The 12,260-nt window shown below is 48.6% G+C and overlaps 1 protein-coding gene across 1 annotated transcript; it reads right to left on the reverse strand.

Moving 5' to 3' along the window:
* Positions 1 to 4,843: 4,843 nt before the first annotated feature.
* On the reverse strand, positions 4,844 to 10,488 carry LOC139832028 (uncharacterized). Its single transcript, XM_071821420.1, has 2 exons — positions 9,075 to 10,488; positions 4,844 to 5,168 (listed from the first exon to the last, which is right to left on the reverse strand). Exons 1-2 carry the CDS (start codon positions 10,363 to 10,365, stop codon positions 5,029 to 5,031), a joined length of 1,431 nt encoding a protein of 476 aa, XP_071677521.1. The 5' UTR covers positions 10,366 to 10,488; the 3' UTR covers positions 4,844 to 5,028.
* Positions 10,489 to 12,260: the final 1,772 nt, after the last annotated feature.

Raw genomic sequence — 12,260 nt, forward strand, 5'->3', positions numbered from 1 at the left:
TAATCTCCCGACATGTCACGTTCGATGAACATACTTTCCCTTATGCCTCCATCACACAACCATCTACACCACCTGCCATCATCGACCCCATAGACCCTCACTTCCTACCAATCCCTCCCACCATACCCACGTCGGCACCACCATCTCTCACTCCACCCCCTGCCGCGGCAGAGAACTCTGCTGCCGCAAGCCCACGCCAGCCTGCCGCCGCCTCTTCTCCTGCCGCGGCACCCCTTTCCCCTGCCGTGGCAGCTCCTTCCCCTGACTCGCCTCCACGGCAGCCTGACACCGCTCTGTCTCCTGCCGTGGCAGCGCCGCGGCCTAGCTTTACTCATGTATACACTCGCCGCCCTTCAGCACCACCACCCGTCATCCATCGCACTCGTAGCACCACCGGTAAACTCCCACCTCCCATCGATAAACTCAATCTCTCCGCCACCGTCTCTTCCCCTATTCCTCACAATTATCTAGTCGCTCTTCGTGATCCTTCCTGGCACCAAGCCATGCAGGACGAATATGATGCTCTTCTCCAAAACCAAACCTGGACTCTCGTCCCTCCCCCTCCTGGCGCCAACATCGTCAGTGGCAAATGGATTTTTCGCCACAAATTTAATTCCGATGGATCTCTTGCTCGTCACAAGGCACGTTGGGTCGTTCGTGGTTTCACACAACAACCTGGCATTGACTTCGATGAGACTTTCAGCCCTGTCGTCAAACCAGCCACCATCCGTGTTGTTCTCTCCCTCGCCGTGTCTCAAAATTGGCCCATCCATCAACTCGACGTCAAAAACGCCTTTCTTCACGGCAACCTTTCTGAAGAAGTCTACAGCCAACAACCCTCGGGGTTTATCGATCCCTCTCGTCCCACTCATGTTTGTCGTCTCCTCAAATCACTATACGGTCTTAAACAGGCTCCTCGGGCTTGGTTTCAACGATTTGCTACCTTTGCTCGTTCTATTGGCTTTCTTGAATCCAAATCTGATAACTCTCTCTTCACTCTCCATCGCGGCTCTGACATCGCTTACCTTCTTCTCTATGTTGATGACATTGTTCTTACCACATCCACCACTTCCTTTCTCCATTCCATCATCAACACTTTCAGCCGCGAGTTTGCCATGAAAGACCTCGGACCCCTTCATCATTTTCTCGGTATCTCTGTCACTCGCCAACCCCATTCTCTTCACCTATCTCAACGACAATATATCCTAGATATCCTACACCGTGCCGGCATGAGTGACTGTCATCCGTCCCCCACTCCTGTTGATACCAAATCGAAACTTCCTGCATCTACCGGTTCTCCTGTGGCTGATCCCTTTCTCTATCGCAGTCTAGCCGGCGCTCTTCAATACATGACTCTTACTCGGCCCGAAATCTCCTACGCTGTTCAACAAGTTTGCCTTCACATGCACGATCCCCGTGAACCTCATCTCCTCATTGTCAAACGGATTCTTCGCTACCTCAAGGGGACTCTCGATCATGGTCTTACCCTACATTCCTCTACCTCTCACTCTCTCGTTGCCTACTCGGATGCTGATTGGGCAGGATGTCCAGATACTCGCCGGTCTACGTCAGGGTACTGTGTGTTCTTGGGTGACAACCTGGTCTCTTGGTCATCTCGCCGCCAGCCCACCGTGTCACGCTCTAGCGCTGAGGCTGAATACCGTACTGTTGCCACTGCTGTTGCCGAGACTTGTTGGCTCCGTAATCTTCTGCAGGAGCTCAGGCGTCCTCTTGATAGCGCTACAATTGTCTACTGTGATAACGTGAGCGCTGTTTATCTCTCGGCCAACCCAGTCCAGCATCGGCGTACCAAGCACATCGAACTTGATATACATTTTGTGCGTGAGAAGGTGGCTCTTGGGGCTCTGCGAGTGTTACATGTACCCTCCAGTTCTCAGTTTGCTGACATCTTCACTAAGGGGCTACCGTCTGTCTTATTTCATGAATTTCGATCCAGTCTTCACGTCGGCGAAGCACCGAGTTCAGACTGCGGGGGCGTGTTAGGGAGACATTCTCCCGTGCGGCTAACCAAGATTAGTTAGGGATATTTCTTGTGTAACAATCCTTGTAACCTTGACTTGTACCGCAAGTCCTTGTGCATATAAATAGAAACAGAGGGAGAGGAGGCGTGCCATCGAGCAGCCCATTGTTTCAGGAACGATGCTCACATCATTGTGTTAAGCTAACAAATTTTAAATACAGTACCGTATATCACTTGTTTATTTTGCTGCTTGGTGGCCCCTTCAGCATATATCTGTAACCACCCATTAGCCGCTAACATAATTTGGTTGGTCCAATCTATATGTAGATATGCTTTGTGTGCATTCTAATTTATGCAACCATGGATGTTCAATAATTCATGTTGAACACATGATTAAAATGACATTACTAGATCCATCATAAAGACTTGTTTCTTCACTAATAACGTTTCTTATGCTTACTAGCCTATTATCATGTAAGTAGTGTGAAAGTGTTGTTTGATGTTGTGTAGAGGAAAAAATGGATAGTCATTGCAGACCAATGGAAGTATCAATCAGAGCTCTTTTACTGTATGGACAAATGAATATGAACCGTCTATAAGGGTCAATCCAAGGGATGAGATCTACTAATACTAGCAGACATGATGTGCAGTATATTTTCTTTAAAAGGTAAAATGGGTAAAGTCTTCGCTTGCCCGCACAAAAGTACAGGATTCTTTCCAAAGGAGGGTTCGCCTGGCGTGGCAGGTCCATCCATTCACGGACAGCTCCCGAAAAATCATGGCTGTCATACATGAACACCTATTGGAAACTAATCAGTTCACTAATAAGTAATAAATGAGTTTCTGATGTTCGATTCAACGCAAAACCACACGCTTGGAGCAGATTATTCTTCCATCACACACTTGAATTGAAAGAATGCAAGATAAGCATGATTCCAGGGACAGTAAATGCGGGAGACGCTCCGCTGTGTAACACCTAGAGATAGACAAGATGTTGTAAAAAAAAACACCTAGAGATAGACAAGAGAACCGCTTCTATTGTCCGCAGTTGGACGGCCGGCGAATCCGCGCCGTAGGAGTGAGCAGCGGAGATGAGATCACTAGCTTGGAGCAAGACGGCTGGCGGAGGGGGAAACATGGCAGCGGATGACCGGCGGGAGCAACATGGAATGAGCGCGTGTCCGGACAGCCGCAGGAGGCGGAAGACACGGCAGCACGTTCTCCTCTAGTTGAACTAGGCAGGGTGCGATGTATGTGGGGCCGGTGAAGTAATCGCTTACCAGGAACACAAGTTGTTTAAGGTAAGGAAAATGTCCACGAAATCAACGGCTGCTATAATCCAATACTACTCCCGCTTAGCACAAGTAAAATTTACCGTAAAAGATCTCATCAATTAATAAGATGATGCGCCCCTTGCTTTAGGATTTACTGCATGAATTTTACGAATTTAATTTGTTAGTGACTAGCTAGCTAATACATTTGTAAAAGGTTTCTGCTTCCCTGCTCCATTAGCCCCTGATGTACCGACTGTTCTTATAGGCTCTATTCAGACCAGATGTAGCCAAAACTGCTAATATTAGAAGTGGAATGGTTTTAGGGGGTGCATAAGTAGTGAAAAAATGCCAATTAACAAAGAATTTTGTTATCTACCGCGTCCTGTGCACCCCTCTGGCTGTGGGCAGCTCCGCCACTGGTTTTATAGTGTTGCAGCCCAATTGTGCGGCGTTTTTCGGTGAATGAATGATGCCCAAGTGGAGGTGTGTCCTGTATCCAATTTTGCCATGGTATTCATTTTCTGAACAAAATATCACTTGCTACAAATATAACCTTGGATCTTAAATTGATTAGACAAGAACATAAAGTGCTCATCTCTAATTCTGTATTATCCTAGAGGCCCTTATTAAGCTTCCTGTGTTGATGCAGAAAGAAAACTGAACACAGTTTTGATACAGTGCTATTTTTATGATATGGCATACCAGTATGCCACTATGCCAGCGAAGGTTAGCTATAGAGCTGCAGGGAGAAAATTTAATGGGAAGCAAATACTCTCAACTTCCAAGCAATTTACAAGCTACTGAAAGTAAATTCTAATGAAACAGTCAGGCCAGAACAGATTACAAACATCCAAGTACGCAAATAAAAAGATTTCTTCTAATTACAAGGGTGAAAATTATACGAGAAGATCAGACCCATCATCATATCTGTTCGTTCTGTTTGAGCTCGTGGTTCATTTAATTTCCTTGATGAGAAGTCGTTTATTTGGCTCCCATTATTTTGGGCTGGAATAAAAGAATTTATTTGTTATTCCGAAAATCAACCTATTTGGCTGCCATAGAATTGTATCAGAATTCAATTGAGAATTTCATGAATTTCATCCCACGCCAAACCTTAATTCCTCTTGTTACTCTGTCATTTTTGTGGATTTTCCAAATAAAATAATATCATCAGTTTCAACCCATCTAGGTGCCAAACGAGCTCTACTCTCCCAAAACCTGGAAAGTAGGTTCGAGGTTTAAGTTGAAGCTACATATTCTCAGGATACCCTTAACTTCCCATTTTGCATGCACCGCTTAAAATAGTAATAAAAGGAGATTTAGACCGTTGGATCAAGACGCGGACAGACATACCACACATGCATTTTTTTAGTTTTTTGGTTTTTTTTCCATTAGTTTGCACTTTCCCTACACTACTTTCTAAAGTTATTACAAGGTAATTTTGTGCTTTAGGGAAAGAAAATAGTTGTATAAGACTGAACAAAATGCTCGACCGGTACCAGTTAAACAAAGGTCAATCATGTTGGGACATAGTTTCCCTGGAAATTGGTCAATTCATTAATTTGGACATCCGCGACCTAGTTTTTTTTTTTCGATAAAGGATGCTTTATTACTTTTGGAAAGCAATTACATCCAGCCTCTGCATAACCAGGATGCACACAGCTGTTCAACGAGTCTGTAACCAACAATGTAAAGGAAAAAACTAGGCGAAATACATATCGGAACGATGAATCATAAATCGCCTAAGGTGTGGGTGGTGCTGCAATCCGTAGACTATGCTGCCACCCATGTAGGGAAAAAGTATCCCTCGCCGTATCCTCCAACCGTGTACAGACCTCCGTAAATAGGTCTCGGTTCTCCATCCGCTGAAGAGGTAACCACAAACGGAGAATACCTGTACATCTGTAGATGACCTGCAACAAAGAACAATTTTTATCATTAAAAATCTTGTCATTTCTACTTAGCCAGAGTGCCCAGATAACTGCTAGCGCCCCCACCCTAAGAAGCAACTTAAACCTTGAATCGATACCGTGGAGCCAATTGCCAAAGACATTGGCTACACTAGTCGGGGGATACAGGGTAGAAGCAACTTGGATGACTGACCAAATAGATCTCGCAAAATGGCATTGGAAAAAAAGGTGTTTAATAGTTTCATCTTGTTGACAAAAAACACACCTAGTACTTCCATGCCAATTCCGCTTGACAAGATTATCTTTGGTAAGAATGACTCCACGACGAAGATACCATCCGAAAATTTTTATTTTTAGTGGTATTTTCATCTTCCAGATTTTCTTGTTATTATCAACCGGTATATCAGAATGGATAATCGCATTGTACAAGGATTTGACTGAGAAAGTACCATCTACATGAAGATTCCATCTAAATTCATCCGGTTCAGTTGATAATTGAATATCTCCCAACCGTTGAATTAAATCGTTCCATGCAACAAGCCTTTGTCCAAGCAAAACCCTTCTAAACGTCACATTAGGTGGTGAGGTAGCCATTACTGTGGCAATTGTATCACCTTTGCGACGGACAATACTATACAATGCAGGATACTGCTCACTCAAGGAAGCATTGTCTAACCAAACATCTTCCCAGAAGCGTATCTGTTCTCCGTTCTTAATAGAGAAAGTACCATGACGAAAGAAAACATTCTTAGTCGCCATTAGACCAGCCCAGAAGTGAGAATCCCCGGGTTTCCAAACCACTTGGGATAACGCCTTCGAGCCAATGTACTTTCTACGAAGAATAGTTTGCCAAATCCCATCCTCAGTAAGAAGCTTAAAAAGCCATTTACCTAGCAGAGCTGAGTTCTTAACCTCTAGGTCATGAACTCCAAGTCCACCTTGATCTTTGGGACTACAGACTACACTCCACTTAACCAGTCGATATTTCTTTTTCTCGCTGTCCCCTTGCCAAAAGAATCTTGATCGATAATAATCGAGTTTATGCAGAATTCCTTTTGGCAGCAGGAAGAATGATAACATATACAGTACCATATTTGTCAGTACTGAATTAATGAGAACCAATCTCCCTCCGAGGGACAGCAATTTACCCTTCCAACTACTAAGGCGTTTTGTAATCTTTCTTCCACAATTTTCCATTCAGCAATTGTTAGTCTCCGATAATGAATCGGAATACCCAAATAGCGAATAGGAAATTGGCCTTGCCCACAACCAAACAACTCTGTATATAGAGTCATATCGTTTTGGGCCTCACCGAAACAGAACAACTCACTTTTATGGAAATTGATTTTTAATCCCGACAACTGCTCAAACGCCGTCAAAATTAATTTGAGATTGCGAGCTTTTTCGAGATCATGATCCATAAAAAGGATTGTATCGTCGGCATATTGAAGGATAGATAAACCCCCATCAACCAAATGTGGGATCACACCTTCAATCTGGCCATCAGACTTAGCTCGCTCTATGAGTATTGCCAACATATCCGCTACAATGTTAAACAACATCGGTGATAACGGATCCCCTTGGCGTAACCCCTTTCGTGTTTGAAAATAGTGGCCGGTGTCATCATTAACCCGGATAGCCACACTACCTCCATACACAAAATCGTAAATAAGAGCGCGCCACTCAGGAGAAAAACCTTTCATCCTAAGTGTCTGCTGCAGAAAAGACCACTTAACCTTGTCATAGGCCTTTTCGAAATCTAATTTTAAAATTACCCCGTTTAATTTCTTAGAATGCATCTCATGTACCGTCTCGTGCAACACTGCCACTCCATCAAGGATATTCCTTCCTTGCATAAAAGCGGTCTGTGAAGGTTGAACTACATGATCCGCAACCGTATTAAGTCTAATGGTGGCCACTTTCGTGAAAATCTTGAAACTGACGTTTAAAAGGCAGATAGGTCTATATTGTTGAATCCTTTCTGCCTCATTAACCTTCGGTAACAAAATTACTTCACCAAAATTTAGACGAAATAATTCTAGTTGTCCTGTGTGAAGATCACCGAACAAATCTAGAAGATCCGATTTAATAGTATCCCAAAAGGTTTGATAAAACTCTGCTGGAAAACCATCTGGACCCGGTGCTTTGTTACATTCCATTTGGAAAATCGCCTTCTTAACCTCATCCTCAGAATAAGGTGCGGTTAGTAAGCCATTTTCTTCCATAGAAACTTGGGGTATATCTTCCGTTAAGTCCTCGTCAAGAGAGAAAGAGCTTTCCTCCGGAGGACCAAACAGGTCTTTATAATAATTAGTAATGTACGATTTAAGTTGCTCGTGGCCTTCAATCACCCCTTCATCTTGTACAAGAGAATGAATACGCTTTTTCCGATGTCTGCCATTGGCTAAACCATGAAAATATCGCGTATTCGAATCACCTTCCAAAATAAATTGGGCTTTGGATCTTTGATACCATTTGAGCTCCTCTTCACGAAGAAGACTCGCCATTTTCGCATTGGATTGATTCTTAAGATCAATCTCCTGCGTGGACAGCGGTCTCACTTCCGCGATGGCCTCAAGATCATCAATCTCTTTAGACAAGCGAGCCTTCTCTTTTTTCAAAATACCAGCCATATGTGCAGCCCATCCAGAGAGATGCTTGCGCATAGCGCGCATCTTATTATTCCATCTCAATATTGGCGAGCCACCCCGAACTGGTCGTTCCCAAACCGTCTTAACCATCTCATGAAAACCCTCACGATGTAACCAACCAAGTTCAAATTTGAACGGTCGCTTACACACAGGTCGAGGATTCCCGGTGGTTAACAGGATAGGAGCATGGTCGGACAGTTTTTCAATACGTTCTAGTGCACGGACCGACACCATAGGATATTTTTGTTCCCATTCGGTATCCATCAACACGCGATCTAGTTTTTCGTATGTGGGTTCAGGTAAACTGTTGGCCCAAGTAAACTGTCGACCAGACATGAAAACCTCTCTTAAATCTAAGCTATCAATGACAGCATTAAACAAGAAAGGCCAATGTCCATCAAAAAGGCCTTTGCTTTTCTCATGAGGGAATCTCAGCAAATTAAAATCCCCTCCGATTAAAATCGGGTGCGGATTATCTTTTGCAAGATTTACCAACTCACGTAGAAAGTCGGCCTTAAAAGCATCTTGGGCAGCACCATACACAGCGACCAGACTCCAAATGAAACCATCTGCTTTATTCTGAATATCGAGTTTAATATGATACTCGCCATCAGAACTAGCTAAGACTGTCATGGTGTCTATACGGACGCCCAGTAAAATACCCCCAGATCTACCACGAGGCGGGCGAGAAAACCACTGAAAGTTAATCCCGCCAGATATCCGGTCGAGGAAACTCTGTGAGAATTTTCGCCTACCCGTCTCAGATATAGCAATAAAATCTAAATCATAATCTCTACAACCATCAGCAATGTGAGAATGTTTAGCCAAGTCACCAAGACCTCTGCTATTCCGAAACATGCCATTCATCGAGAGACTATTTTAGATTTAGTAGTTTTGCCATATCTACGAGACTTCTTACCAGCGGACGATCTAGAACCACGAGCAGAAGCATCAAGATCAAAAACCGAACTGAGCTCTGAGTGTTCTAAATCGACCTCCGTAACACTCCCAACTATAGCCGAGAGAAGATGACCATCTAGGATGTCCTCATCTTCATCATCGTCTATTATTGAGGTGGCAGGCTCAGTGGATCCATTTGAAGCAACCGTTAAACGGTCAAGCTCCATTTGTCTCAACACATTCGCCGAAGCTACAATCTCATCAGACCGACTACCCAACGAGACCCCTACTCTACATAAATTAGATGCAATCCGAGAATCCGAAAAAGAAGTAAATGACTTGGCTGCATGTTTAGTACCTGCCGTGTCGAGGTTCAGCTCCGCCTTGCGCCGCATAGCTCTCTGCATCACATCTTCATCCGTGACCCCCGCTCCATCCTCCGCCACCGCATACCTCCCACTCCTCCTCACTGTCGGCTGCATAGCCGGTGGAGGACCCGTGGGCTGAGGCTGCGGTGCGGCTGGTGGGGGAGACGGACTCGATCGAGGTGAAGCATGAACCATAGACGACGCCGAAGGAGAAACAGGCAGTACAGGGGTAGATGTCGAGGAAGCCCCCTGCACCGAGCTCTGATGCGACGCCGCTGTCCCTCTAGGCGAAGGAGGTGCGCAAGGTGGGCTGGGGCTCCTCTCCAGCCGGACCTGCACTCCCTTCATAGAGAGACTCGGCGCCACCGCCCCATCAGGCGAAGTAGACTCGACGGGTGGGCTGGGGCTCCTCCCCAACCCGACCTGCACCGCCGCCGTAGGAAGGACTTGGGGCGTCCCTGCCCCCATCCGCACAACGCCAGCGCCAGAAGACGGCCGCTGCACAGCCCGGCCCTGTGCCGATCCCTGCTGGGCCCCGCCAAAGGCCGCCGGCTGCTGCAGCAGCGTCGCCGGCCTGGTGGCGAGCTCCTCCGATGGCTCGGAGCCACCAGCCGGCTGCAGCTGCTCCTCCGCGGCGTCACACACCTGCGCCCTCGCCGACACATCCATGGTGGGCTGATGCCCCGGGGTGGCCGTGTACTCCGCCGACGCAAGAGGAAGCGTCGTCTGTACCCTCTCCGTCTGAGTTGATGAAGAAGACGGATCGGGCACTAACGAGGAAGCAGCCGTCGGTGAAGCGGACGAAACGGGACGAGTCCTCCCCTGCATAAAAGACCGAACGCGAGACGGTGAAGACGCCCTGGACGTAGGTGGCGGAGTGGCCACCAAATGTGGAGACACCGTCAAAGCTCGCGCCACAATCTCCCGACCCCTGTCCGTCCTCGGCGAGTGGTTAAACGGGGTCAGAGCCACCTGAGTAACCGGTACCGAAGCTGTGCCAGAAGAGTGTCCAGCCGCGTGCCCATCGACCTCCATATGTGATGACCCTGGTGCCAAATCTGCTGCGGGATCTTCAAACCCCTCATCCTCAAAGCCATGAGACGCATCATCATCATCATCCCCCTTCCAGAAGAAAGGTCTAAAACGCGGATCAGGCTTATACCCCGCGGCCTCACGACGAAAACGAAATCTATAACCATTAAGCTGAAGCCGAGCCAAGACCTCTAAGCATGGAGCTCTGTCGCGAGATTTATCCTTCTCCAAAACAGAAATATTCCTCATGGCCACCTGAATCCGAACTATCCCCTGACTCCGGAGTGTATACAAATCCACATCAAGAGTAGAACCAATAAAAGTCCCAATGGCCCATAGACCCAGGAAATGACGGAGAGAATCTGGTACACCTTCGACATGCACCCACACAGGCTCCATGACAAACTCGGGAGTAACATCCTGATGCACCCACGAAGATACAACAACCTGTGCATTAATCTTAGGTACACTCATCTGCATACCGTCGATCCTCAACAAGTCCTCAGCTGTAGGGATCGCAATCAAGAAAGCATTGCTACCATGCGGCACCGCCTCCCACTTCCACGTCGGGTTACCCGGACACATGCGAGCCATGAGGTTCTGGACATCTATCGCAGCGACAGTCCCCTCCCCTGACACTTGTACCAAGGCTGTAGGTGCTCCAGAGTAGGACAACTGCGGCTTATACAGCGAATCAGGGATCTGAAGATCAAGCGTAGCGTCATTACCACATCCAACCAAAGAACTCATAGGCCTGGGAGTCTTCAGAACAGGGCAGCGGATGGTCGGGTGTGCACCGGAGTCGCAGACCAAGCAATAGTGAATCACCTTGCAGTTCTTAGTCGCATGAGAATTGTCCGCGCATTTCCAGCAGCGACCCGCTCTCTTCGGCTTCAAAGGCGGAGCTACTGCGACAGGAACAGGTAAGGGCAACTGCTGCGGTACAGGGGGCGGCTCCACCAAAGGAGTAGCAGCCGGCATACCCCCTGGATGCGGTGGCTGCTGCACCAAACTTGTCACAACGGGTGGCGGCACGGCAGCCACCCCTCCCGCCGCAGCAACCACGCCCACGGGCTTCTTCTTTCTTCTCTTCTTGGCCTGCCCCGGTTGTGCCGGCTGCTGCTGATTAACCGGCTGCGGAGGTGCAACCGGCTGCTGCATCGGAGGATAGTGAAGGTATTGCCCCGGGTACGGCTGGTACTGCTGTGGCGGCGGAAAGGGCTGCTGCTGCTGCGGCATGAATTGCGCAGCCGGGATCCGAGGAGGAGGCGGGCGGAACCCCACCTGAGGTCGAGGCGGAGCCGAAGGCGCGGGTGGCATAAGAGCCCCTGCCGGCCACCCCTGGAACCCCGGCGGCCCTTGGTACGTAGCATTGGCGGCCACTCCAGCTGGCTGAACTGAAGACGGCACAACCAGGCCTTGCGGAGCCCCCGGCGGCGCGGCGCGAGGCGGTTCAACCGGGGCCTGCTGCGCCCCTGGCGGCACGGCACGAGGCGGCCCGGCCATGCCTCCAGCTGCAACTCCCCTAGCAACCACGTCGGCGAAAGATCTGTTGCGAGGCGTGCTGGAGAAGGGTGACGGGATTGAAGGGCGGAGAGATCGCAGCAGCTCGGAGGGATGCGAGTCGGCGACGGCGTGGTTCTGATTCGGAAACGATCGTATGATCGTATGTCGGCCAGCCGAGACCGAATAAACCCTCCGCCGATCCTCCATCTGCAAGCCCACCAACGCCCTACACAGGCCAGCCCAGCAGTTCCGCGGCCCACCAACGTCCGACGCCGCCGATCCCGCCTCCGCAGTTTCGAAACGGGGAGGAGGATCCGCCTCCTGCGCCTCCAACTCCGGCGAGGAAGATCCGCCGCCCGCCCGATCCGACGCCCTCAACGCAATGTCGAAGAAATCGCCGAACACCGCCGGCGGCGTGAATCTCTTTGGAGGAAGGGGACCCTTCCACCCTTTGATCCTCACGGGCTGGCGAGGAAGCCTGAGACCCGGCGGTGAAGTGGAGCTAGCTCTGGCGCTCGCCATCCCTGGAGGCCGCGAGGGAGACACCGAGCGAGCTCTGGCCCCGATCGACGTCGCCTGCGTCCTCCGCTCCCAGGTCCTTGCTTCAGCTCCAGGGAATCCAATCTTCTCCCAAAAAT

This window comes from Lolium perenne, chromosome 6, assembly GCF_019359855.2.
Source record: "Lolium perenne isolate Kyuss_39 chromosome 6, Kyuss_2.0, whole genome shotgun sequence".
Taxonomy (NCBI): domain Eukaryota; kingdom Viridiplantae; phylum Streptophyta; class Magnoliopsida; order Poales; family Poaceae; genus Lolium; species Lolium perenne.